Source organism: Marmota monax, unplaced genomic scaffold (assembly GCF_021218885.2).
Source record: "Marmota monax isolate L192 unplaced genomic scaffold, Marmota_monax_Labrador192_F-V1.1 WCK01_AAM20220418_F8-fsc00035, whole genome shotgun sequence".
Classification (NCBI taxonomy): Eukaryota; Metazoa; Chordata; class Mammalia; order Rodentia; family Sciuridae; genus Marmota; species Marmota monax.
The window spans coordinates 2,740,743-2,766,761 of NW_026691961.1; the positions used below are offsets into that span (position 1 = coordinate 2,740,743).

Genomic DNA, 26,019 nt, shown 5'->3' on the forward strand with positions numbered 1-26,019 from the left:
TGGTGGTCACAGGATGAAAACCCCGAGTTCTTGCCCTTGAAGAACTGCACAGCCTCGTGAAGAAAAAAGAAACAAAACCAAAAACCCCAACCCGAAGCCCCAACGTTGCCCATGAGGAAACCATCGCTTGTGCAGCTCCTGCTGTAAACCAGGCCGTTTGCTGGGCACGCCCAGCGGGTCCCATTCTTCTCACATTGCTATCATCACGCCCTCTTTATAGAAAGGTTACAAAAAAAAAAAGCAAAGTTAAATAACTCGTCCACAGCAAGTGAAGAGTGTCGCAGGGCCACAAAGACGGGAAGGTCTGGAGCCAGACGCGCCCGAACCCGCCCGACCACCTTCCCGCTGGGAGTCTCCGGGGCCGCTCCGCAGACGCCCGGAGCCCACCCGAGGCCCGGGGGCGGGGTCCGCCCACCTTCTCAACAGGGTCCCCGCGGCGGCCCGGGCGGTTGTTTTCTGGGCTTTAAACGGGACTTAAGATCCCCTGGCCCGCGCTGCGGGCTCCCTCGCTCCGTTTTCCTCCCCTCGGCTTCGACCGCGGCTCCAGGCCCGAGGCGGCGCGGCCTCGCCAGGGCTTTCCCGAGCATGGAATTCGGGGCCGGCGGGCCGCGGCCTCGCACGTCAGCCTCCTGGCGCACAGTGGGCGCCGGGCACACGCGGCCCCCGCCCGGCCGCCCGCGTCCCGCCCGCCGCGGCCAGTCCGGGCTGCCTACCCTCGCAGATCTGCTCCCACAGGTTTTTGCCCGATAGCTCGGCCACCTGCCCCGGCGAGACAGGCAGCTCCGGGGACGGGGACGACAAGGTGGGCACTGGTGTCCGGGTGGCGACAGACGATTCGGCCGAGCCGCTAGGCTCCATGCGCTGAACGCTGCGGCTTGAGGTCTGCCGCGACGCCGCCATGGCTGCGGTTTCCAAGACAACCGCGTTCACCGAGCGGCCGCGAACCGGAAGGGGCCGGAACTCGCGGGGATGGACCAGCGACTCGAAATTGACTTCCGGGTCACGGCGGCGCTGGTCCTCACGTGGAGGCGGGGAGGTTTGGCCTGCAGGTAAGTGCGGGGCGTGCGGTGCAGGCGGGCGGCGCGGGGTGTGGAGTTTGGGCCTGAGGGTTCCCGCGACCGAGAAGAGGTCGGGGAGCAGGATCCTGCACCCCAAGTCCCGCCCCCAGCTGCCCGTGTGCGCCGCCGCGTTCAGGAAGTTCTCCCTCCATGAAGCCGAGCCGCGGACCCCGCGGAGGCCGACGCTGCGTGCCTAAGCAGAAGCTTTGACCCCGCGGGCTTTGGAGGGAGCGCCCCCCCTTTGGCTCGCCTGCGTCGTGCTAGTGAGTCTACGGTGGGAGTGGGGTGTTGGTTGGTGCTCGGGCTCTGGGGTCCTGCGGTCTGGGTTCGAATCCCTATTTTGCCACTTGCTGAATTTAAAACGTTGGACGGGTGAACTAGGTCGCCAACGCCTGTGAGGTGGGAGAGTCACATCAGTCCTTAGGAGACTCTGGCGGACGCTTAAAAGCGCTTTTGTAGAAAGCGTTTGCAGAAGATGCACCGTAAGGTTCGTTTCTTCTTCCTTTCTGATTGCAAGAGTGTATACGTCTGGGGTCGGAAGGCCGAGGAGGAGGAACCTGCAGAGCTCTGGATGGCAGAGATAGGAGAGAAGCTGATCTAACTCCTGGTGGCTTATTTATTCTTATTAGCTCTCTTGACCACTCCTCCATCAGGGAGCCATTGTGGGCTTGACTCCACCCACTTCAGGTTTGCACCTCCTCCGCCCACCTGTTTATCTTCAGTTCTTAGGCACATTGTGTTCCAGTCTTGATTGCCAACCATATGGTCCTGTTTATGTTACCCGTGACCAGAGCAGTCACCCTGAGCCTCAGACCCTGTGTCCGTGGTCCAGCGAACATCTCCACTTGGATATCTCAAGGCATCTGTCCAAGCTAGCCTGTTTCCTCCAGCTGCCAGCCATCCTGCCATTGCTTCCTTTGTCTCAGAGGCTGACATCATTTCCTTAAGTTGCCCAAGTTGCCGCTGTTCCCCAGAATCTTTCTTGACAACTGGTAGTAAATCCATCTTGCAGTCCTCACCACTGTCCTTTCTTTTATCTTGTGTGTTATTGTTATGCCTCTTCCAAACCCACTGCTTTTGATGGCTGATGTTTTGTCTTTTATCTGTATTTCTAGCATTCATTTGTTGAGTATTTATTGAGCACCTGCTGTCTGCCAGGCACTGAGGTAGGCTCTGGGAATACACCAGGAAATGGGGCCAAGAACAATAAATGAGTACCTGCCTCTCCAGGTGCTACTGGATGGTGTAATGAATGTACCTGAGATATAGCTCAGGCCTGGTCTGGCTTTTTGAGGCTGCTAAGTGTGGGTTGAGTCCAGTTTGAACCCTCCAGCTCTGAAGCCAAGGAGTGCTGTGGGTTGGAGAAGCTCCTGGGTTTTCTCTCTGACCAGCCAAACCTACAAGGAGATATTTTGTTTCTAGATTCTCTGAATGTCTCTTTTTCCCCTAGCTCCAGTGCAGGAACTAGTCTGGTGCCTGGAGCCAGAGAAGTAGCCCAGGTGGAAATTAAAGTGTTTTAAGAGTCTTACCCCCTTCTCACAGGGACTTTCATTTGTCTAAGAAAAGGTAGACATTCTTGGTAGCTGTGTCATTGCCAATCATTAAATATTGGCGATCATTTTGAAATTAAAAAACGGTGAAACAGTCCCCGGCATGGTGGCACACGCATGTAATCCCAGTTGCTTGGGAGGCTGAGGCAGGAGGATCACAAGTTAAAAGCCAGCCTTGCAATGGCAAAGCGCTAAGCAACCCTGTCTCTAAATAAAATACAGAAAATAGGGCTGGGGATGTGGCTCAGTGGTCACTCTGAACTCTCTGAGTTCAGTCCCTGGTACCCCCTCCCCCCTCCAAAAAAAAAAAAAACAAACCCCAAAATAGTGAAACAGACTTAAAGCAGGATGTGGTTCCTACCTTGAACAGCTTCTGGTTTATTAGAGTTCTAATTGGGCTCCTCCTCTCACTGTGCCATGTAGAAGGCAATTAGGAGGGTATAGTTAAGAATGGAAGGGGGAATGTTCGCTTTTAAGTTCAGAAATGAATTTGGGCTGTTTAGATAACCCAGAGTAGGAGCTGTATTTATTGCCTCTGGTGGGATTCAGCAGGAGGGGCTGACCACTTTTCAGGATTTCTGTCTCCATTCAGCAAAAGGTATGTCTCTGTGGGCAGCTTTCTGACTTGATAACACTTGTACCCTCCGGGGCTGGCCCAAGATAGGTTTTCTGTAAGTATTTGTTGAATGAATGACTAGAGGTTAAAGGAAACGTGTTAGAAAAAGGGACTGACAGTGTTCTAAGCACTTTGCATGGATTATCTCATTTGTTTTCTCTAATATCTATTTGAGGAAGGAGGTTGCATGCCCCCATCCCATTTTCCAGATGAGGAAACAGGCTCAGAGAAGTTAGGGGGTGGTTCAAAGTGGCAGCAATTTAGATTTGAACCTAGGCCTATCTAAATGAAAACTTCTGCTACTTCTAATAGATCTCTCTTTGCTCCAAATGAATCCTGGCCATTTCATTGTTCGCAATCATTTCAGACCACCCACTCAGACACACGGTTTGTGCAGAACTTAGTATTGAACACTAGCCGCTGGATGTGGTGATATAACTTGTACTTTTTTTTTTTTTTTTTTAAAGGAATGATCACCAAGACCCATAAAGTTGACCTGGGTCTTGGGGTCCCAGAGAAAAAGAAAAAGAAGAAAAAGAAGAAGGTGGTCAAAGAGCCAGGCACTCACTACTCAGTTTTAAGCTGTGACGAATATTTTGTTGATGCTTCTCCTATTAGGGCTGCATCCCCCTCTAAGAACGTGGGCCAGGCGCAAGCGCATGAGGTGCCTCTAGTGAAGAAAAAAAAGAAAAAGAAGGGCCGCGGCACCCTTTTCGAGGAGCGGCTGGATTCGGAGACCAGGCTGAGTGCCAGACGGACAGAGGCCTCACCCAGCTGCAAGAAGCAAGCCCTTGGCCGCTCGGAGTCCTTCAGCAAGGAGAAGAAAAAGAAGAGGAAGTCTTCATCACTCATCATGTCCCATGGCTCAGTGACAAAGAACTCCCAAGACACCAGAAACGGTGAGGAGGTGACCAGAGTTGGGAAGAAGCTCAGAAAACACAAGAAGGGAAAAAAGGCCGAGGACATTGCAGCCTTCTCCAGCCAGGACCCGTGGCTCTACGAGGCTGGAGATGCCCCATACGCGGGCTCCCTGGAGAATGAGGTCGAGGAGCAGGCAGCCTCAGGGCAGAAACTGAAGCAGGGGAGCCCCAGAGAAAGCAGCGCAAAGCTGAAGAAGAAAAAGAAAATCCATCAGGAAGGAGATGCCCTGCTAGGCCACTCCAGACTCCCCAGGGCCACAGAGAGCAGCCCTAGGAAAGGGAGGAAGAAGAAGCCGGTCACAGTTGATGTCCAAGAATACATTCCAATAGGAGATGGCCCTACGTCCCCAGTGAAGAAGAAGGTGAAGTCCAAGAAGAAGGCAGAGCAGCCAGTTGTAGAGGAGCTGACTCTGAAAAGGAAGAAGAAGAGGAAAGAGAGTGGGGTAACAGAAGTCCCCTGGAAGGAGGTAGGTTTCCTTCAGAAGTGGACTCTGCATTGGGAGGGTAACGTGCAGCTAGGAGAGAGTGTGTGTGTGTACCTGTGTGCACTTTTGCACATGGAAGGGTACTTATGCTTTGGCATTTCCTCTTCCCCAACCCCTGCCTCCTGCAAGATGATTCCATTAACTCCAGGCTTTCACTCTAGTAGTTCTGCCACCTACAAAGGAAGTGTCCTAGTGCTAGTGCCTTGGCGTGTTAACCCTGTCACCTTCTCACCTGTCTGGTGGGTCAGCTGTGCGGGTCATCCCCGTTTAATAGACACAGAAACAGGCCCAAGGGAGTTGAAGGCCTTGTCTGAAGTCATTCAATTGGTGAGAAGTAGAACTGGGGTTCAGACTCAGATTGGCTGGCTTCTGATGTGGGTCTCTTCCCAGAAGCCACCAGGGTATCCTGTCTTAGAAGCCATTGTCATTGAAAGCCAAGAAATGACTGTCTTCCATGGGGATAAGACTGGCATGGTGACCTCAGAGCAGCTGTCCCCTGTGGCCCTCAAGTAGTAGTGATGAGCACTTCCCTAGTGGTGGCCTGGCCTGGGGACCCCCTGGAGCTGACCCTTAGGGGCACACATTTGCAGGCCACACTCCGCTTGCCCGGTCAGGCTGGGGGCCTGCGGGAGGAAGCTTGGGCTGGTGGATTTCTCCCGCTGTGCCCTCATCCGTCAGGCTCCTTTTGCTGTCATCTTTATCTAGAAACTTGGGGCTATGAGAAATCCTACAGGCCTGCAGCCAGCCCCTGTTAGACATGAGTCCCATTCCCCAGGAGCTCCGAGAAAGGTGTCCCCTCTGCTTAGCATCCGCCTCCCATGGATGCTGCCTCCCAGAGTAGCCTGCTGAGTCGGCAGGTGTGCGTGTGCCTACCAGGTGCAGTCGGGGTGACCTGAGTGGGGTCATCCCTGGGTCAGCACACGTGTGCTGGCAGTTGTGAACGAAGGATCAGGGCAGTGGGCAAGCCCTGGGTCCCCTGGGGGCCTGGCTAGAGGGAGTCAGGGCAGGCCTGTGTGGGCCTCTGCCTCCCTGCAGAGGCCCTGCGTGGCGAGTGGAGCAGTGGCCCCATGGGGCGAATGGAGCGGTGGCATGGTGGAGGTGGGCAGAGGCCAGGTACAGGGGTCCCTAGAGGCCTTACAAGTCTAGACTCTGGTGTGAACCAGATGGGACCCCCTAGGGGGTTGAGGGAAGAGGGCATGCCCTCCATTGAGATTTTAAAGTGCACCTGAGCTGCAGCGTCAGTGGAGCTGGGGTGAGGGCGGGGAACAGGTAGAAAAGGTGGCAGCCACCCAGCTCAGGTGGCATTCTGGAGGACAGAGCTGGGTGGTTGAAGCAGCCAGTTTGCTGGCAGGGCCCCACAGCCAGTCCGCATTCCCAGGCTCCTGCAGCCCTCCCTGCTGTCAGCCGGGCCTGCACCTGCCCTGCTCCTGCTGGTTTGGTGTCCTTGAGGGAGGGCTGGTGAGGAGGCTGCACACTCAGCTGGCTCTCAGGAGACCTGGTTGGAATCAGCCTGTCCCTGAGCCTTGGGTGACTTGGTGGGGGTCACTTGACCTTTCTGAGCCTCAGTTTCACTGTCACGTAGCTTAATGCCCACCATTTTGGGAGGAGAATTTTGGCAGAGAGAGGAGGGGCAGGGCTTTGTTGACTGTGAAGTGCCGTCAGGGAGGCAGGGGCCCCGGTGGCGCCGTGGTCTAGGATCTCTCTTGAACTCTGCTGTGACCTCACCCAGCTGGCTGCTGGGCAGAGACCATTCACCATGCACTTGAACCTGCCCACCTCTGCCCTCTCGCGCAGGAACCCGACACAGACTTGGAGGTGGTGCTGGAAAAGAAGGGCAACATGGACGAGGCGCACATAGACCAGGTACGGCTCGGTTCTCCCTGGAGCCCTCTCGCTGCCTTCTGCCACCCCCTAGGAGCACAGGTCACAAGACCCTCTTCTCAGAGGCACCAGGGTCTCCAAAGGCTACGTGGCCTCCTCTGTGTGTGCCCCTCCCCACCTCATGCAGTTGCTATGCGCTGCCGCAGTGCTCCAGGGAGGCAGCGGTGAGGGTGGGATGGAGCAGTCCTCTTCGGTGGCCCCTTGACCTAGGAGAGGAGAAACTGAGGGAGCATTTAGAAGTGCATTGAGTCTGGGGAGGCCTCTCAGGAGAAACGGGAGAGCATCAGAGCTGGTTGGTGCCGGGGCACTCCCTGGAGCAGTGACCTTGTGGTGAGGCAGAGAGGAGCAAGGAGCAATGAGGTGACTTGCCAGGGCCTCCAGGTGGGGTGCGGCCCAGAGCACCGGCTCCTGCAGAGCAGCTCCCCAGACCCTGCAGGTGCGCTCTCTGGGCTCAGTGCTGGAGCTGCTGGAGTGGGGCTGGGGACCACGCAGAGGGCAGCAGTGGCCCTTGACTGATGAGCCCCAGCCCAACCTCGGGAGCATGGCAAGATCCTGGACCTCAGAGCAGCGACGCAGTCACTTCATTCACAGGCCTTTTGCTTTGTGTTCGTCTGTGCCTGCTGAACACCATTCTTAAGGGAGTTTCTAGTCACTTGGCTCGACCTCAGTGTACCTGCACCTTCCCTCTGTTTTCCCATACTAGTTCCTTACAGTTAAAACCGGGAAGATAGCATGTTTGAGGGAATGACCTGAAATCTTTCCACCTACTGTCAGTTACCCTCTCATGTACCCTGCCAGGTTTTTCCCTTGTCATTTATACGTGTGATTTTATAGTTACGCCGCTCCTTTAGTGTACCCTCTGACTGGACCGGCTTTCAGGTTTGGTAGGTGGCGCAACTTTCACCATCACCCACAGCTGCAGCACGGTTTCCCCAGAGGCTGCACCTTCATCTTCTCTCATCCTTACAGCTGGGACTTTGTCTCTTGTTTTAGTTTTATATGATAGAAAAGGTCACCTCACTTCACAGCCTTTATAGATCAGAAGGGAGGAGGGGCCAAAAATTGGGGGACCTGATGTCAAACCTGAACCTTAAAGGCCCTGGAAGCTTCTATACTGAACAGCAGGGTTGTCGTTGGTCCAGGGGAGGCCTTGAGTCATCCTACCATACGGTATGAGAGGTACCTACTGTGTGTCCAACTCTCCTCCACCTGGGTGTTTCTCCCACTTACCCTCTAAAGGAGCTGATGTTGCCTTCTTGGTAGATAAATTGGCCAGTGTTCAGAAAAGTTAGGTGACCTACCCTACCCAAATGCAATAAAGAGGGCTGGTTGATGGCAGTACAGGGATTCAAACTAGCTTCTGCCTTATTCTGCACACAGCCTCCATCTGTCTAGAAAGTGGTGCCATCATCACAGGACAACAGGGCCTTGGCATTGCTGTTAGGAAAGTTCCCTCCCAGAATGTCTGGGAAGGTGGATGAGTGTCTGTAGGGAAAGTCATTCTCAGGAGACCCTGTCCAGGAGGGTAGGGAAGGCCTGTTCATCAGGACTGCAGCCCCAGGTCTAGAGGGGATGCAGAACCTTCCCCTGATCTCCAGAGAGTGGAGCTTGCTGCCTGCCGCACCCTCCACTGCCTGGCTCCATCTGTCTGAGTTTTTAGGTCAAAACAAAACTTGGTTTCCCTCCTTGCTCAGGTGAGGCGAAAGGCCTTACAGGAAGAGATCGATCGTGAGTCTGGCAAGACGGAAGCTTCTGAAGCCGGCGGGAACTGGACGGTAAGTTTGATGCCAGGGTGTGTGAGGTGTGCTTGGTGTTCACACTCCAGCCCTTGCTGCTCGCCTGGGGCATGGAGGGGGGAACTGTTCATCCAGGCCCCAGGCAGCCCCAGGTTGCCACCAGGCGCTCTCCACCGAGCTGTCCTAGCCATTCTCCTTCCTTTCAAAAGGATGCTTGCCTTCCCCCGGGGAGCTGGCCGTGTGAAGTAAAGCCGTGTCCTGCTCTGGGCGAGTGAGCCGGGTGACCTGGATGGTGGAGAACTTGGTGCAAACTTGGCAGCAGAGGGTGGTGTCCTGGGAGGGCTGCTGGGAGCTGCGCAGGAGGCGGGGGCGGGGCTGGGAGGTGGCAGGCCTCTCAGATTGAGATCCATGTTGGATGGGAAATTGCCAGAGCTGGCCTAAGAAGCTAGGGCAGACGGAAGGACACTGCAGGGACCATGAAGCCAGGCTGCTGGGGTGGGTGAGCTCCGCCTTGCTGGGTCCCTCCTCTCCATACCCTGTCACTCAGCTGAATCATTGCATCCAGGTGTTGGCAGAGGCGGCCCAGGGCACACGTGACCCTTCATCGTGCTCACCGGCTGGTGGGGGTGCAGGGGTGGTGGGGAAACAGGAAAGAATGAGAAGACAACGGTGAGTGCAGAGCCCAAAGGTGGGCCACGGTGTAGTGAAGGCCAGCCAGGTGGCATGGTGGTTGGGACACAGTGTGCCTGCCCACCAGGCCAGCTTCAGCGGCTGAGGCAATAGTGGGGTGCTTACAGTGAGCTACTACAGGGGGAGCTCTGGGGGGCATTCCCCGGGGAGGGGCCCGTCAGAGGGCTCGGCCTGCTCACCTGAGGAGGGTGCAGAGGAGGAGGGATAGGGGGACTCTGTAACAGGCTGGACTGGGGGAGAGGGACCCAGGTGCTGGGGCAGGCTGCTCTCTTGCTGTCTTTAGCCTTCAGGCTGCAACGGCAGGAGCGACTGCTCTGTGAATCTGAAAACCTGCGGTGGGTTACTGACTCCGCCACTTTGTTGAGTCTCTGGGCAGGAAGCTTCCCTGGGACTTGGCCTAGCCTGACGGTCGTGGAATAGGGCTTTCCGCTCTTTCTTTTGCTGTGCTTGGATCCTCCATCCTGTTGAGCTGAGCAGGACACCCTGACTATGGGGACAAGAAACGGGGTGTCATCCTGGGCTGGGGTCTGCTGGCCGTGGGCCTCTCAAGGCAGGCCATCTGCCTGCTGATGAGCTCTCCTCAGACCCTGGTAGGAGCCATCACCAGCAGCCCCGCTCTAGAAATCGCAGGCCAGGGAGGCAGCACTCATTCCTGCACCTGGCCACCGCGTAGCGGGGAGGACGGGTCACCAGTTCACTCAGAGCCACTGTAACGACAGCTGGTTCTGATTGTTCTCCCAGAGCCGAGGTGGAAATGAGCACTGGGCTGGCAGGTGGACAGTTCCAGGTCAGTGTTTTGGTGGGGGAGACTGACGGTGGGCCAAGAGCTGTGCACTGCATTTCTGGTATAAAATCTTAAGTTTCACCAAAGCCCCTTGAGGATGGTAAATAAGGACATTGAGGCTTAGGGTGGGTGACTGGACCAGGTGGGGCTTTAGCCTGGGGCCACATGATTTGAAAGTTGGGGAGTTGGGTTTCTTGTGTCTCCCATGAGGTGTCTTGAGGGGCTGTCTTGTGCACGTGGGAGATTTGTGCACAGATGGTAGAATGCTCTGGCTGGAATTGGGACCCCTGAGTTGCTGGGCTGGCTCGGCCTCTAACTTGGCCTTGTGACTCTTTGTGGGCCTCACTCCTTGCTGCTGTAAAGTGCAGTGCTGGAGAAGAAAAACTCTTCAGTTCCCAGTTGCTCCCCTCCCCTCCCACTGAAAACAGTAGGCTGATGGATGAGCTGCCGAGGCCTGACGGGGTGTGGAGTAGGGCTGGGTAAGGTGGAGATGCCCTGGGCATATGGCGCAGGCCTATAATTCCAGTGACTTGGGATGTGGAGGCAGGAGGATGGCAGGTTTGAGGCCAACTTGGACAACTTAGTGAGACCCTGTCCTAGAATAGAAATGCAATAAAGAGGGCTGGGGGTACAGCTCAGTGATAATGTATCCTGGGCTCCATTCCTTGTGCCCCCAACCTCCCCCCAAAAAACCCAAGGTGAAATAAGGTGTTTTGTGCGGAGGGGAGCTGTGCTGTGCTGTGCCGTTCCCCACATGTGGGGTGAGAGAGCTAGGTATACAGAGGGCTCTTGCTGGCTGGGCCAGAGTTGGACTCCACCAGGTTACAGTGTGGCTTGTGGCCTCAGGTCTGGGGCAGACCTCTGTCTCCTTATCAGCATCCCAGCATTCCTCATGGAATCCTTGTCGGGAATAACAGCAGGAAACTGCTGAGTGGCCCTCGAGCTGGCATTTAAACCAGCAGAACTGTCCTAGTTGGGGTGGAGTTGGGGGACTCCTTCGCATACAAGGAAAATGATGGCCTTTTTCCTTTTAATGCAGGGAACCCAGTTTGGCCAGTGGGATACTGCTGGTTTTGAAAACGAGGAGCAGAAACTGAAATTTCTCAAACTTATGGGTGGCTTTAAGAATCTGTCCCCTTCCTTCAGTCGCCCGCCCAGCATGATTGGAAAGCCCAACATGGCCATGAGCAAGAAGGCCGCGGACACCCTGCAGCAGAACCTGCAGCAAGACTACGACAGGGCTATGAGCTGGAAGTACAACCGGGGGGCTGGCCTCGGCTTCCCCACCACCCCGAGCAGAGTCTTCTACATTGACAGGAACGCTTCCAAATCTATCAAGTTGGAAGATTAAACTAGCATCTTGGCTCCCCAAACAGCCCAAATTGCTTTTCTTATTTACTTTTGCAGATGCAAGCCACCTGACAGTCCTCTATGGGCTTGGACGGACAGGTGGGGACAGTTCATGTGTTGGCAGCCAAGAGAATGAGTGGCTGAAACCACCTATCTGTCAAAGCTTCCATCCTGTTGGGCAACACCTGTGTTAATGATAGTGGCTCAGTCAGGGTTCAAGCACAGGCTGGGCACGTGGCATCCCTGCACCGATGTATTTAATCATGATTGTGAAGTAGGTGCTATCATCCCTCCTACAGATGTGAGGCAGCTGAGGTTCAGGGATAAAGTAATAAGGCCGCTGGGGGTCGCCATGAACTTTTGTACCCCAAGCCCTTAGTCACACTTAGTGCTCTGAATGTCCCATCCAGGGACTTAGAGATTGGAGGAAACAGAAGTTTTGTAACATATCTAAATCTCACACAGGGATGGAATTCCTGATGAACAAGAGCAAGCTCATCTTCCTTCCCCCTACAGAGTAGCTACAAGCAAAGAGGTGTCTGAGGTGCCACTAAGCAGATGTGGCTATGCTACTGGGAGATCACCTCTGTCCCAGCTGCTGTCTTTTCATCTAAGTGCAGAGTCGGATTTGACGTTCTTGTGCGCCCATCCACTGGATTTTGAACACAGCATTTTAGAGAGCATTAGTCATGCCAATCAACCAGTGGCACATTTCCAGGGATGCGTCTCATGATTTCCCTTGGTCGTAAAGAGGGATCCTTGGTGACTGCGGTGGTGGAGACCCAGGCCTAAGAGCATGACATGGAAGTGTCGTCATCAGCTGTGGCATGGCTTCCAGCTTGGGTTCTAAAGAGCCCAGGTACCAGGACCTGGGAGACAGGTGGCTGCCTTCTTTCCACTCGGTAGCATTCTGCATCTGAAGAGTAATGTTCCAGTGAAGCCAAAGCAAATCTCATACTTAACCTTTCTCCTTTGATCTTTTCAACAATCTAGTTGAGCTGTTTTCTTTAGGAAAAGGAATTAAATGGTGATATCTGCTTTTCCTAAGTCTTCCGAGGTGTTTTAGGCAACATTCAATTCAGATTTTAGTGCTTCTCTAACTCGAGGGTACAGTGTGGTGCAGTACAGTGATGCACACCTGTAACCTCGGCAGCTGAGGCCCTAAACAATGTAGCAAAACCCTGTCTCAATGAAAAGGGCTGGGAATGTAGTGGTCAAGTGCCCCTGGGCTCAATCCTCAATACCCCCCCTCCCCCGGAGGACTGCTTTTTCCAAGTTATTTTATGAAACACCAGAAGCATATTCCAGGAAAGAAAGTCCTTGCATCCCTTTGTTACTCCCTAAAGGCCATTTGGGCCTCCCTAGTGCTTACTGCGAAACCGAAAGGCCACTTCACTTGTGCAAAGAAACACGATGCCAGGAGGGCGAGATTTGATTTTAATGCTCTGATGATTCCCTCAGCTTCACTGTCAGAATAACCTGGGGCGAGGCCAAAGCTTAAGCCAACCTGTGTGTAAATGAAAAGAAAGTAAAAAGGAGACTCAGATCCCGGCAGGAGTTTCGGGCAATACAGCTGCTCTCTGCCGAGGGAGCTGCCACAGGTGCACTGGGTTAGGTCCTGGTCTGCAGTGGGAGCCTCAGGGCTAGCTCGGTCAGATGGTTCATGTCTGGCTGTTTGCTTCGCTTCTTGATGTATTCTAGAGTCTTCACCTAAGAAGAAAAAGATTGTCTCATTTTTGGTTCCTAACTCTCCTGGCAGCCCAGTTCTCTAGTGGCCTGCCAGTGCGCGCTTAGAGAACAGGAGTGGGGGGAAATAGGAGTCTTTAAAGTAAAACTTCTTACATCATGAATTGCCCTTAAAATTCAGGATTTGTGTGTGACCAGGAATGACAGAAGATTTTAATGGATGAGGTTTTTATAAGGAGTAAACAAACCACCCATATTAAAAACTTGAGTTGGTTTTTAATTGAAAGTTACCACCTATAAATTCATGTTTTTTAACACTAGGAATTCTCAGGCCTGGTCTTTTTTTTTTTTTTGGTGCTAAAACCTGAGATCCCGGTGCCCTTCTGAAAGGGGAGACAGGGGCAGTCTAGGTCCAGCCCTGACACCATGCTGATGCTGGGCCCATGAGTGCCTCACCATGGTCCTGGTGTCTGCACAGCCGTGCCTTTGTGCCAGGTGCCACAGGTTGACCGACAGCTGATTGAGCTTGTTGTTGCGCAGGTCCCCGTGGGCTATGATGCTGTTGAAGAAAGACAGGCCCAGCAAGCTCTGGCGCTTCAGGGCCTGGGGGGGGGGGGGGAGAAAGGGTGGAGATGGTTACAGCCTTGCACTGGGGCTCACGACAGGTCTAGCAAGGACCTTGTTCATTCGCCAACTCTGCCCCATCAGCCTACCCATGACAGAGACCACAGTGGGCATCATGGTCAGCAGCTTAGCTGACTCAAAGGGCCTCATGGAGGACTGGGTCATGCCATAGTACCCTAGCCCAACAGGAGAGGAGGTGACACCTTGGTAAGGAGAAGCCACCTGCATGGGTCCTGCCCCAAATGAATCAAGCTACACAAAGACCTTGCCAAAAGAGTCTCCTGAGATCCCTTCAACCACATTTCAATACAGCAAGGGAAGATTTTTTTAAGAAATTAAAAAAGGCATGCATTATCTTCTTGGCTGGCTATTGCATAATTCCTCAAGGATTGTAGCCCTGAAGGCTCAATTCTCAAGGTTTTAACACCAGTCCGTTGAAGTCACATCACTGGAAACCTGGGAGGACCAGCTTCGGACAAGCAGTGTTACAGCTGGACCAGGCTGACCCCCGTTCTCCAGAGGCTTGAGATAGGAAAGAGCCGCTTTTCCTGTGAGAACTGTCACTTCCAGGAAGTGGGGAGAGCCTGGCAGCCTTCCTGGCTCCACCACAGCCAACTTCGTAAGGCTCCAGACAGAAAAGGGGCTGGCTCCTTCACATGCCCACGGAGGACAATTCTGGAAGCAGGAATTCTAGCAGTGCCGGGGACAGCTTGGGCACTGGGGTTTCCAACAGTGGGCCTCTGCTTGGCTTGGCTCCTGGTGTGACCACTGGAGGATTCTGATAGTTGTCCCTATTGAACATTATGTGGCATTGGTAAAGGATGTGTTCAATTTCAGTTTGGTCTACCCATGTTTTTCTAATAAACACACACAGACACATTTTCCATGAGTGTCTTGATTTTTATGTCAGATGAGATGTTTGCAGGAACAGCCCAGCTTTGCTCAGAGTTGAGAGTTCTTGCCATCAGCTCACTCACTCGCCTAAGACAAATGTTACTTTTATCCAAATACATGGTCTGGGGCTTATTTTCATTGAGCTGGGGTGGGTTTCAGGGCCATGGTCGTTTCTACTGATTAAACTCAGCCCACTTCCTGAGGGTGAAGGAATATTTTCAAACCACATGGCAGAATCTCGTGTGGATGTGACTCATCTTGTGCTAAGAGGTCACTGGGCTAGAAGACAGAGGTAGCAACTGGTTTTGAGAAATCAGGAAAAGATTAAGAATTCTGTGGTGGTGGTAAGGAGAGAATTAGTTTAGCATAAACCGAAAGTAAAGAAGTACCCACTTCTCCTGCAGGGTACAGAGGGCTCCCTTCTGCATAGAGGCCAGGAGAGTTCTTGGTGGCTGAATTGCCCCTCTCATACAGATTTGTTAGACCTGTTTTCCAAGTGGGGTGCCAACACTTCTTTATTCACAGACAGCCAAGGCATCCCTTGCATGAACTTGCCTGGAGTTCTGGGCTCTGCAGCCCAGAGCCCTTGGGGTCAGCAGGGGACCCTTCTGCCTGCCTTCCTCCCTAGAGATGGCCCTCTGAGGTGCCCTGAGGCACTTACAGCCCCCAGTAGAAGTTTTTCTAAAATTTTTTGGGCTCTTGGACTCTGTACTGCTAACAGGCTGGTCCCTCAGGCAGTGCTCAAATATTCTGGAGAGAATGGAAATCCAAGATGTGAGTCATAGTCATCTTGCCAGGTCCACAGGGCATGCACTGGTAGAACCAACCTATCCCAGATGGAAAACATTCAGGAAAAAAGAAATTGCCACTGTACTAGACGCATATTTTTTTCCTGTAGTTCCCTGAACAGTACGACAGGTATGTGATGGCTAATTTGAATTGTCAACTTCATTAGATTAAGAAATGCCAAGGATTAATGGGCTTATGGGTGTGTCAATGAGGGTGTCTAGGAATGACTGGCATGTGGGGTAGCCTACTGAAATGGAGACCCTCCCTAAGTGTGGGCAGCACCATCCTATAGGATGATGGCTTGGATGGAATAAAGTTGGAAGAACAAGGAAGCAGCAACAGGTGCAAGCTCCTTTCTTCTTAAACTGGTTCTTGATTGCTGCTGTGATTGTCTGAGGATATCAGACTCTCGCTTCTTCACTCTTCTAAAGAGGACTCTGCAGTGATTCTCCAGAAGCCTTTGGTCTCAGCCTAGGGTAGCACCTTGATCCCACCTGTTCTGGGGCTTCAGCCTCTGGGACTGCACAGCTCCTAGTTCCTCCAGCTCTCCAGCCTGCAGACAGCTGCTGGGGACTATCCAGCTTCTGGTTGTGTAAGCCAATCTTGTAAGTCCCCCTTTTATATTTCCTGTTCATTGTGTTCCTCTAGAGAACCCTAACAAGGTATTTACATGGCATTTACATGTTGTTATATATTACAAGTAATCTAGAAAGGATTGAAGAATATAGGAAGACGTGTGTAGGAGACATGCAAGTACTATGCAGCTTACACAAGGGGGGACAGCAGCATCTGAAGACTGGTACCTTCGTGAGGTCTTGGAACCAATCCCCGCAGGCAGCGGGATGGGACTGCGTTTTAGGTGTGCAGCTGCAGCTATGTATTTTGGTGGTTCGGGAAAGGACATGGCAGGAGTGTCACTGCATACAGCTTGGAAGTAAGAAAATCCAGTTTGAGCTTGTTTTTTCTTCAAACTGGACAACTTCAAAAGGGTATAGGAGCAAAACCTGGGAAAGAGACTCTAGGAAGACACGGGGTGGGAAGGCAGGCAGGAGGGAGGGGAGGAGGGTGGGAAGCCCCTGGGAACAGAGGAGCCAAAATCCTCTCGGGTGTGGGGAGGGGGTGTTGCAAGGGACAACAGGTTTTTCCTGCAGGATGAGGTCAGGAGTGGGCCATCGGGCGACATCTAGGTGGGAATAAAAGCTCAGAGCAGAAGACCAAGGCTTGGAAGATCACAGGGAGCGGAAGGTCAGGGCCAGGCTGCCAATCCAGGGGAGGACGAGGGGTGGGCAAGAGAGCAGATCAGATTCTGTGGTGCTGTCAACCCCTGCGCCTCCACCTTGACCACAATGACAGACTAGTCTGTACCTGGCCAAGTGTTACGGCTGGGCTGAGACAGGGCTTGTGGGATCCACACATCTGGACCAAGGGTACAAAAGCAGAAGCCACAGTGGGTGTAACTTGTGAAGGGAGCCAGGCAGCTGATGAGGTCATACTATATGGAAACTCCTGAACTCAATCATCTGCTTTGTGGAGGACAAGGGACACATGTTCTGAAAGTGGCCACAGCATCTGATAACAACCCATTTCATGGATAAGAGCATGGCTTCCAGAAAACTGCCTTGAGGAATCCCATAGCTACTGCTGTAGGATTCAGTTTTCTCCTCTAGAGGACGGTTGTGAGAAATGAAGCCAGCACGCAAACCCACGACATCACACTTAAGGGTAACGCCAGGCTGGAAACACCTCCTGTTGTCATTAGAGACCGCGCCACTCCTTGAAGGTAGGTGGCCAGGCCTTAGCTGGGCAGGGCAGAGAGTACTAAAGAGGATGGCCTGGGGTGCGGGTTAGACCTGTCCTATCAGAACCCCAGGGATTTCTGGATGAACTTCCCTGTGCCTCAGTTTTCCTTTTGGTTAGTGAGAACGCCTGTCGGGCCAGCATGCACACAGGAGAGCTCGGGAGTGGGAGTTAGTCCTTCACCACGTCCTGCTGGTGTGAGGGATGGTAAGATGGGCTTGTGTGAGGGATGGTAAGATGAGTGACGGGTGGACCCAGAGGTCAGGCCCGAGACATCTGGTCATCCTGGCACAGCAGGTCCCTGCTCCCACAGAGCTTCCCTCAAGTGGGGGGGGGCAGGGGTGTGGAAGCAGAGGCAGTCCACAGGGGGGCAGGTGGGTGCTGGCTACGTGGGAAGGGGGGGCCTCTGAAGGTGTCAGATCAGGATGATGAGAAGGGGAAGCCCAGAGTAGGTGTGGTTCATGCAGAGAAGACAGGCGTGCAGGCCCTGGAGTGCTAGAGGAAGTGTGTTTGTGTGAACACAACTTGGGTGCAACGGTTTCCCTTCCATCATCAAACTTCCTGGGAAACCTACCTCGTCCTTGGCCAGGGTTTTCAGGTGCTCCAGGATCTGGGCCATCACAGTCTCACACAGCTTGTTGTTCTCAGCCAGGAACTTGGAGTCTCCCCCGTAGAGGCTGTCGTTGGAGTCCACTGGGCCGGCGTGAGAGAGAGAGAGAGAGAGACAGAGAGGGGCAGGGGGATGGGTTCAGTGCAAAGCGCTGCTTGGATCCCCAGCATGTGGGCAAAAGGAAATTTTTAAAAAGGCAGCCAGACCAACCCAGGTCTGTGGCCAGCAGGAGGAACAGCCAAGTGTCACACGGTTTCAGCAGATGGCAGCAAATCATGGCAGGGCAAATGGGAATGGTCAAATTCTCCCATGGGCCTTGGGCATCACAAGCACTTGGCCTTGAGAAGAATCTGTGCCACAGCCCGGGGGGTGTGGAAGTCACCCCGGCTCCAGACCTTGGGTGGAGAGGGAGGCAGCAGCTGCCTGCCCACTAAGGGCTTCACCCGTGTCACTGCACAGCCTCAAAAGCTGCATGTGAACGAGATGCGCGTCACCTCCCCTCACGGATGGGCTCAGAGGCAGTCCCAGCCAAGACCCTTAACTAGGAATAACTAGGAAGTCAGCAAAGGGAAGGACACGGGACACAGGCTCAGCCACTATGGTGTCGCCAGTCCCCTGTAGGCCCCCGTCTTGGCGCAACCAGAAGCACCTTGACCGCCATTAAGTTCTCCAGGTCAGATTCTTTCAAAGCCCACATCACTTTGACGATGTCTCTTGCCAAAAAGTCCTCTACTCTCTGCTTGGTCACCTCTGGTGACAACCACTGTCCCACACAGCCAAGGACAGCCCGAGAGTGGGCTCCTGTCTCCTTCCCATCACTCACCTTCACGCAAGGCGCGGTCTCCTCTGGGTAAGGGAAGGGCAGAGACACCACATTGAGCCATTCTGCACTTTGGCTTTTCACTTACTGATAAATCTTGGAGCTACTTGGTGTCAGCTCAGCCCTGTAATGGCTGAGCATGTTCCTCTGTACGACAGACCAGAACCTATTCAGTCGGCCCCTGCTGCAAACACGACATTCTTTTGCGGGGCTGGAGATGGAGCCCAGGGCCTTGGTCGTGCTAAGCAAGCACTCTACCCCTGAGCTACCCACGCCCAGCCCAGCCCCGCTTCCTCGCAGCTTGGCACCAGCTGGCCACAAAGCTGAAGTCCACAATGAACCACGGCCTCTGCCTTGCGGGAGTTCACGCTTCCCTCCACACGGGGGGCTTCTCCCCTTCTCTCCAGGGTGTGTGAGCGGCGCTCTCCTGGCACAGCCTGTCAGTGTGGGCACTCGGTGCTGTGCAGTCCTGGAGCCGGGGCAGGGCTCAGCGGTCAGGAGGAAGTGCAGGGGCAGCTCCTGCTACTTCCAGTGAGGCAGGAGCCTACGATTTAGGCCACTGTGCCAGATGTGGGACATCTGATAAACTAGCAGCCATGCCTGTGCCTTAGGAGGGCGCGGTGCAGCCACTGTGCCAAGGACGCTGCAGCTCCGCGGTGCAGGGACACTGCATACACCAAGCGCGGCCAGCGCTTCTCTGCTGGAATGTAATGGGTGCTGCTTTTCTTGCCTCATTTCATTACTCTTAGGATAACGTGGGAAGGATTCTGTGCCACAGTTCACAAGACAATGTAAGAAACACAGGAGGGCCTGTGAAGCCGGACAGGGAAGGACAAACGGCGCAGTCTCACTTGCAGAAGGGAAGGCTGAAAGGGAGCTGCGGTGGGTGGTCCTGTTGTGGTCCAGCCATCTGCAGGCGTCTGCGGAGAAAGTCACCCGACTGCTGGCTACCAGCAACAGAAATGGGTCATGTCCAACAGACCCCTCCAAGAGGACCAAGAAAAAGCGAAAGTACAGTGTTCAGGGATGGCTTCTGAGCTTTTAAGGTGACCCTAATAGGAAAACTGGCAAATACCTCAATCATCTGAATAAAAAATACATTTATGTGGACAATATTTAAGTGGGAAAAAAAGAGGCAACTTTTAAAAAGAAAAAAAAAAAATCCAAATAAGGAATAAGCCAAAAATTTCAAAAAGAAAAATCAACTTCATTAGTAATCAAAGAACAACTTTTTTAGCCCAGCGTGGTGGTGCACACCTATAAATCCTAGAGGCTCAGGAGGCTGAGGCAGGAGGATCACAAGTTCAAAACTAGCCTCAGCAAAAACGAGGCACTAAGCAACTCAGACTCTGTCTCTAAATTTTAAAAAATACAAAATAGGGCTGGGGATGTGGCTCAGTGGTCAAGTGCCCCAGAGTTCAATTCCCAGTGCCCGCCCCCGCAACACACACAGAAAAGAATTTTTAGAGAAAAATCATTTAGATGAACAAAGGTTTGAAAGAATCTGGGAAAACTATTGGTGGAATTGTAATAGTTGAAAAATTATTATGAAAAGCCTGAAGAATTTCCTCTACTGCTACATACCATTAGGATGATTATAATTAAAAAAAAAATTTTAAGTTAAAACATGGACAACAAGCGTTGGTGAGAAAGTGAAGAAACTGGAACCCGGTGCTTGGCTGGTGGTGATTATAACAGGGTGACGCTGCCGTGGAAAACATCTCAGTCCTCAAACAGTCAAACACAGAATTACCATGGGACCAGCAATTCCTAGCCCAGATAAATGCCCCCAGGAACCGAAAGCTGGGACTCTTAACACCAATGCTCACATTCACTCTGGCCAAAAGGTGGAAACAGGTGAAGTGGCGCACGCCTGTCATCCCAGTGGCTCCGAAGGCTGAGGCAGGAGGATCGCGAGTTCAAAGCCAGACTCAGCAACAGCGAGGCCCCTAAGCAACTCAGGGAGACCCCGTCTATAACACAAAATAGGGCTGGGGAGTGGCTCATTGGTTGAATGGCCCCGAGTTCAATCCCTAGTAACACCCCCCCACACCAAAAAAAGGTGGAAACAACTCAAGTGTATCAAAAGATGAATGGATAAATAAAATGTGGCACATCCAATGAGATCAATCAGCCTTAAAAGGGAATGAAACTGACACTGGCTATAGCTCAGGGCAATACGCCGGACACAAAAGGACAACACTTCACAGTTCTCACAGGAGGTTTCTGGAACAGGCAGGTTCATATTGATACAGTAGAACAGAGGTCACCAGGGGCCGGGGGCTGGGAGGAATGGTGAGCTAATACTTGGTACAGGATTTCAGTTGAGATTAAAAACTCTGGAAATGGATAATGGTGATGGTAAGTGTGTATGTACTTGATAAAATTATTAAGTACACAAATCAGCTTTATGTTATGCACCTTTTATCAATAAAAAATGTTAAAGGAAAAAGTCTTAACAAGTCTAGCTCTTCTGACTTAGGAAAATCATTCCAAGAAATTTATCCTAAGAAATATTGTTTATGAATATGTAACAATGAATCCACTATTATGTATGATTGTGATTCACCAATAAAAAAAAAATCTTCTTAAGAAAATAAGCCAACAGATGTTCAAAGATAATGCTCCTTAAACTGGTGGTTATCGTAATGAGAGGAGAAGCAAAAAAAGTCCACCAATTTGAATGCTTTGTGGTACTGTTAAGGCACCACGGAGACGATAAAAGCACATGATCTATATCATCTAAACAGATTACTAAGAGCTACAATATATTAAAGGAACCAAACAGCACACATAGCAAAGCCCCTACATATAGCAAATAAACAAGTACATATATATTTCCCAATTTATAATTTCCTAGGAACTAATTTAAATTACATTTCATTATCTTGTGTATTTCCTGGAAGCTTCCTTGAATCTTTTGGGGGAATGGGCAGGTGTAAGCACACGTCAGTTAGCTATCTGATGGCAAATAGTTCCAGGGCCGCTTTCTGTTCATTGCCAGTTGACATTTGAGGAACAACAGATGTTCACCAGCCTTTTATTTTGAAAAATGTCAAGGCTATAGAACAGCAGAAAAACCCCACTGCAGTGGATCTGCCTGCTTCTGAGAATCACCAAGCCATAACATTCGGCTACGGTGTGCCAGCTCCCGGCTGGCTGGCCACTTTTTTCGGCTGAACCATTCGAAGGCAAGCTGTAGACACACTGCTTAAGAATGAGAGCCCGCTGGCCTCCTTGCTCCTCGACTCCTCTGTCTGCAGGCAGAGATGATCTGATCTGATCCTGCGCTGGTCATCCAGGGGGACCTCCTGGGGACCTCCTGGGGACCTCCAGGCTGACTGCTTCCTTAGCAGGTACTCATGATGTTCTTGGAAGTGACTGGCATGGGCTGCAGGGTAAGCCCGGGGTTTGAGGTAGCTCCCACTGCTGAGCTCAGCTGCTGTCTTGGACTCGAAAGGCGGCAGCTACGAGAAGAATCTGAGTTGGATTTATAGAGTGGCAAAACTGCAGTTGAAGAAGAAATTTCTCATGTCTGCTGCTGAGAGCCAGAATAGTTCTGGTGTGAATTCCCAGTCTCCCTCTGGGATGAGTCTGCTCGAATTCTGATCAGCCCAGCTCTGGAGGAGAGGGAGGGGCCAGGGTGTGTTCAGAGCAGGTGGTTCAGCCACTCTCCCACACACAGCATCTACGGAAAGAGCCTGCTCTGCACCAACTCCTGAGCTAAGAACTGGAGTTGCAGTCGGGACAAGAGCAACTGGTGTTGCCCTTGCAGAGGAGCACACAGCCCTCAGGCCACACAGACAACAAGCAGGCAAGCATACAGGGAGTGCCGAGTGCCAGCAGGGGCAGTTCAGGGATCATGGGATCCACAAATCTGGGCTTTGGATGGACTGTGGAATCAGTGAGAGGCTCTGAAGGCAATTCACTAGAGTTTAAAAAAAATAAAAAAAGCGGGGGAGGGAGGTTTATCTGTGCTAACATCTGGCAGTCACAGAGGGAGAGAGAAGAGGATGGGTTTGCAAATCAAAATTAATCTGGTCAGGGCAGGGTGTTGAATGGGGCTGTGAGTCTAGACATGGCTCTGGGGGAGGGGAGGGAGAAATGTCCCCCGCAAATGGCCACCAAGAATAGCCTATGATCTCTGACCCAGAGATCATGAACACAAATGCTTTAAGAGCCTGGCGGGTGACGTGGAAGAGTGAAGACCTGGGTGTACTCTTCCAGCAACGACAATGCTCCACAAATGGACACCCAGCATCCAGGAACAGACTTCATTTCTACATCACACCCACACTCCTGCAAGCTGGCCTGAAGGACTGGAGCTACTGCTGTAGGTAATGTCAGAATGTTCTTTTTATTAATCTGCAAAGAAAGCAGCCAAGTTATCCTTTGTTGATGCAAAAATGATCTTTCAAAAATTGAGTCAATGTTGTGTAAAAGACTGCCTAGAACAGGGAGGGAAGCAGGGAAAACAGAGTCCCCAACCCCGCAGAGCCTGCTGGCTTCCTGGGTCTCTCTTCTACTAAGACACTTGTCAGGTCAGGATTGTGCAGCCAGAGTAAACACAGCTGGGCTGAGGAGGAGGGAAAGAAGATCCACCCTTTGCATCTTTAAAAAGCTAGTAAACAAGACTCCTGCCTGTCAAGTACAGCCTTGCTCCCTTTGCCACTCGGGCCTGGCCGTCTACCCTGGGACAACCACTGAAGGAAGGGAGCGAGAGGGCGGGGTGCAGCCTGCTTCCGACAGGTACACAGGCCCCGCCTGGCCCTAAAACTTCCTGTGTCGTTCAGTGCTTTCCATGTATGTCACAAAGGGGAGAAGAAAAATGTAAACAAATCCAAGAAAAGATGCTCAACCTTATTCGCCACCAGAGAAATGCAAACTTCACTCATCAAAATGGCTAAGCTGAAAAGGACCCTATCAATAGAATGAATGGAACCCTCCTCTATGCCAGTGGGAATGTCAACTGCCCATTCTGGAAGACCTTGAGGTAGTTTGTACCAAAGTCGAAAATAAGCAAACTCATGAGCCAGCAACCCCAATCCCAGGCGTGTACCCGAGAGAAATGTCCTCTAACATCCACGGCATGTGGTGCCAGGACATCCGTGGCAGCATCACACACGGTGGTCCCACATAAGAACCAGGAGGTGGCCACCATAAGGGGTGGGGGAAACCATAGTGCATCGGTACTGCGGAATGCTACAGTCCTGCAAAGAGGAGCAGCTGCAGGCTCGCACGACAAGCTTCACCTAGCACATCAGACACTGAGGGACGCTTGCAGAGTGATGTCATTTACATGGGACTCAAAAACTGCTACCTTGTAAGACCAGTAGTGAGAGTGGTGCTGGTCTGTGGTGCTGGCTGGAACGGCCACAGGGGCTCCAGGGGAGCTTGTCGTGTTGTTTCCTGATCTGGGTGAGGCTACCTGGGCATGTGCACTTCCTGTAACTCACTGAGCATCACTGTTTCTGTAGGAACATTACCTTGAATTGAAGCATAGTAACACAGGCCCCCGGGTATGGTGTGGACTCACTTCCATGGCTACCTAGCCAGGAGCCTGAGAGCAGATCACGTGTGTCTCTGGGGCTCCCCTCGTTCATATGTAAAGAGGGGACAAGAACATCTCACGGCAGCACCATGAAGACTGAAGGAGGAGAGGCTGTGGGCTCTGGCGCAGGGCCTGGCAGCAGTAAGGCGCTCTGGTCACTATAGCCATCTTTAAAAGATTAACTGGCCCGTTACATTTCTATCAGCAGCCCCCCAATCCCAGCTAGAGTGCCTCTGAGGTCATCACAGAAGGCCACCCCTTAGCACCACAAGTTTGTCCACTGCAGTTTCCAAGCACAATGACACTTTTTTAAAACCTTAGCATTCCCAATCATAGGCCAAAGCACTCAACAATCAGGAAGATGGCCAGAAGCAGGTGGGGAACAAGGGTCTCCTCAGCACCTGGGACTAAGGGTGCACAGGGCCTCAGCATCACCTGTGCAGGTTACAAACACTCTCCCGAGGGTCCTGCCCAGACGGGGAGCAACAGGCTGGGAGAAGCTGGTCCCCGTGCGCATGTCGCCACCATCAGGTTGTCCTACAGCACGTCCATCTAACGCTCATCTGATGGTCAAGATGATCTCAGATGCTTGTTAAACAGAGTCTCTTCTTGGGGATTCTATTTAGAAGGGACAGGAGGGGGCTCAGAAATCTCAACTCGTGAGTTGACTCAGGCAAGTCCCAGAATAATTCAGTGAAGCCCTGGACGAGGAGGACACGGTAGATGAGAGACCAGGGAGATGTGAGGGAGACACTGAAATGGCCTTTCTGAATTTCAAGGACTGCGTGGCTAGGGAGGGGACCCCGCTACCTTTGTCGATGTGGTACAGGTATGTCTCCTGGCTCATGGCGGACAGCAGGTGCAGGACACAAGTGTAGATGCGGATTTTGTCATCGCTGCTGTCCTCCCAGGTGTAGTCTTGGATCACATTGAGAAGCTCTCGAACAAGAAACAGGACCCCGTGTTCAGGATGATCCTGGTGGAGAGGAGAACCAGGATAAATAAGCCTAGGTACGAAGCGGGAGGAAGGAAAAACCCAAACCAAATCAAAACCCCAGACACCCAAAGCCCCTCCCCCAGCAGCTGTGGGGGGATTAATGTGCCAGTTAGTTCACGTGGGCTGCGCCACCCAGGAGCAGGGTGAGCAAAACAGAGAGGGTGACAGGGGGCCATTCACCCCATGGATCAGCACTTGGCTGCCTGAGAACCAGCGGGGAGCCTCCCGTTCAGGCCCAAGGAACTGAAAGCAGCTACCTGTCACTTAACGGCCTGTTTCCAGAATCGTTTTTTGGTCGTGATGTGACAGGGAACAAGTTCAATTTAGTTCCAAAAGGTGTGGGGTCACGTGGCTCTTCCCCAGAATTGCCAAAGCTGCCTCATCCCACAAGGAATACAGCCCAGTGTCCCCGCGCAGCCCAACCCGCCCTCCATCCAGCCACATCACCTGGGGCCCAGCCGGACACAGGGGGCACATTCGACAGGTTGAATGAGGAAGGCTGAACGAAGGAGTATCTACCTGAAAACCAGGGCCACTGTGCAGGGAGCTGGCAACCAAGGTGAGGCCCCAGGGTCTGGACACTTGGGACGGGGGTCAGGGGGAGGGAGTGTGGGGGTTGCTGGTCGCATCCTCAGGGTGAGGGAAGCAGGTGTGGCATTGCTGGACCTGCACAGCCTCAGCTGGGGGAAGCCATCTGGCACAGATGTGGCCTTTGGTGGAAGAACAAAGCCACTGCCAAGAAGCATGGCCCGTGAGCATGGGGGGACGGATACCCCAACCTTGCCCTCCAATCTCAGCAGTGCCTCCTACTGTAAACAGGTGGAAGCTGGGAGGAAGGCTGGCCGGGGGACACGGTCCCCAGAGGCTGGTCTCCCCAGCACAGAGCAGGACAAAATAAATAAGGACAGCTCCTGGAGCTCTTCAAGATACCACTGTGAACCCCAATTTCACAGACAGGAAGTGAGCTGCAGGGAGGGCACGTGACCCGAAATTTGAGCCCCAGCAGTCTGGCTCCAGGAGACATTGCTAACCGTGGACAATGTCTTCAGAGGCATGTCCCCTGTCCCCCCACCCCACCCCTGCAGTCAACCATCCTGAAGCAGGTATGGAGCACAGCAAGAGCTGAGCCGGGCAGAGTGGCTGACTGGCAGGACGCGCGCAGCATGGCGGTGCCTGGGGTG

The 26,019-nt window shown here is 52.7% G+C and overlaps 3 protein-coding genes across 7 annotated transcripts in view; 1 reads left to right on the top strand and 2 right to left on the bottom strand.

Moving 5' to 3' along the window:
- The window catches only part of Iqck (IQ motif containing K), a 117,873-nt gene extending 116,902 nt beyond the window's left edge, over positions 1-971 (bottom strand). Inside the window, exon 1 of one of the 2 annotated variants that reach the window (XM_058575703.1) lies at positions 714-845. Coding sequence is in view for 1 of the 2 variants with exons in the window: in XM_046434655.2 (XP_046290611.1) it covers positions 714-900 (187 nt within the window). In the remaining variant the exon portion in view is untranslated. Of the gene's footprint in view, positions 1-713 lie in introns of both variants that reach the window. The other variant, XM_046434655.2, reaches the window with a different exon arrangement.
- On the top strand, positions 902-14,259 carry Knop1 (lysine rich nucleolar protein 1). Of its 3 annotated transcripts, none has more exons than XM_046434470.2 (5): positions 902-1,049; positions 3,692-4,611; positions 6,424-6,492; positions 8,205-8,285; positions 10,760-14,259. In XM_046434470.2, exons 2-5 carry the CDS (start codon positions 3,694-3,696, stop codon positions 11,069-11,071), a joined length of 1,380 nt encoding a protein of 459 aa, XP_046290426.1. In that variant the 5' UTR covers positions 902-1,049; positions 3,692-3,693; the 3' UTR covers positions 11,072-14,259. The 3 variants fall into 3 exon arrangements, with proteins under 3 accessions (XP_046290426.1, XP_058431621.1, XP_046290508.1); XM_058575638.1 differs by having other exon boundaries at positions 950-1,049; positions 3,843-4,611; XM_046434552.1 differs by lacking the exon at positions 902-1,049 and adding an exon at positions 1,068-1,321.
- Positions 12,491-26,019, bottom strand: part of Vps35l (VPS35 endosomal protein sorting factor like) — a 106,472-nt gene continuing 92,943 nt past the window's right edge. For both annotated transcript variants that reach the window (XM_046434270.2, XM_046434351.2), the window contains 4 exons: positions 24,652-24,817; positions 17,435-17,553; positions 13,213-13,359; positions 12,491-12,780 (listed from right to left, as the gene is read on the bottom strand). In XM_046434270.2, the coding sequence (XP_046290226.1) occupies positions 12,682-12,780; positions 13,213-13,359; positions 17,435-17,553; positions 24,652-24,817 (531 nt within the window). In that variant the 3' untranslated portion in view covers positions 12,491-12,681. The remainder of the gene's footprint in view (positions 12,781-13,212; positions 13,360-17,434; positions 17,554-24,651; positions 24,818-26,019) is intronic.

What these genes read in the sequence shown, in the direction of transcription:
- Knop1 (XM_046434470.2), top strand. Translation starts at nt 3,694, where the DNA reads ATGATCACCAAGACCCATAAAGTTGACCTGGGTCTTGGGGTCCCAGAG. An exon ending in CAGAAGTCCCCTGGAAGGAG is followed by an intron (nt 4,612 to 6,423) that starts GTAGGTTTCCTT and finishes CCTCTCGCGCAG; the next exon opens with GAACCCGACACAGACTTGGA. An exon ending in ACGAGGCGCACATAGACCAG is followed by an intron (nt 6,493 to 8,204) that starts GTACGGCTCGGT and finishes CTCCTTGCTCAG; the next exon opens with GTGAGGCGAAAGGCCTTACA.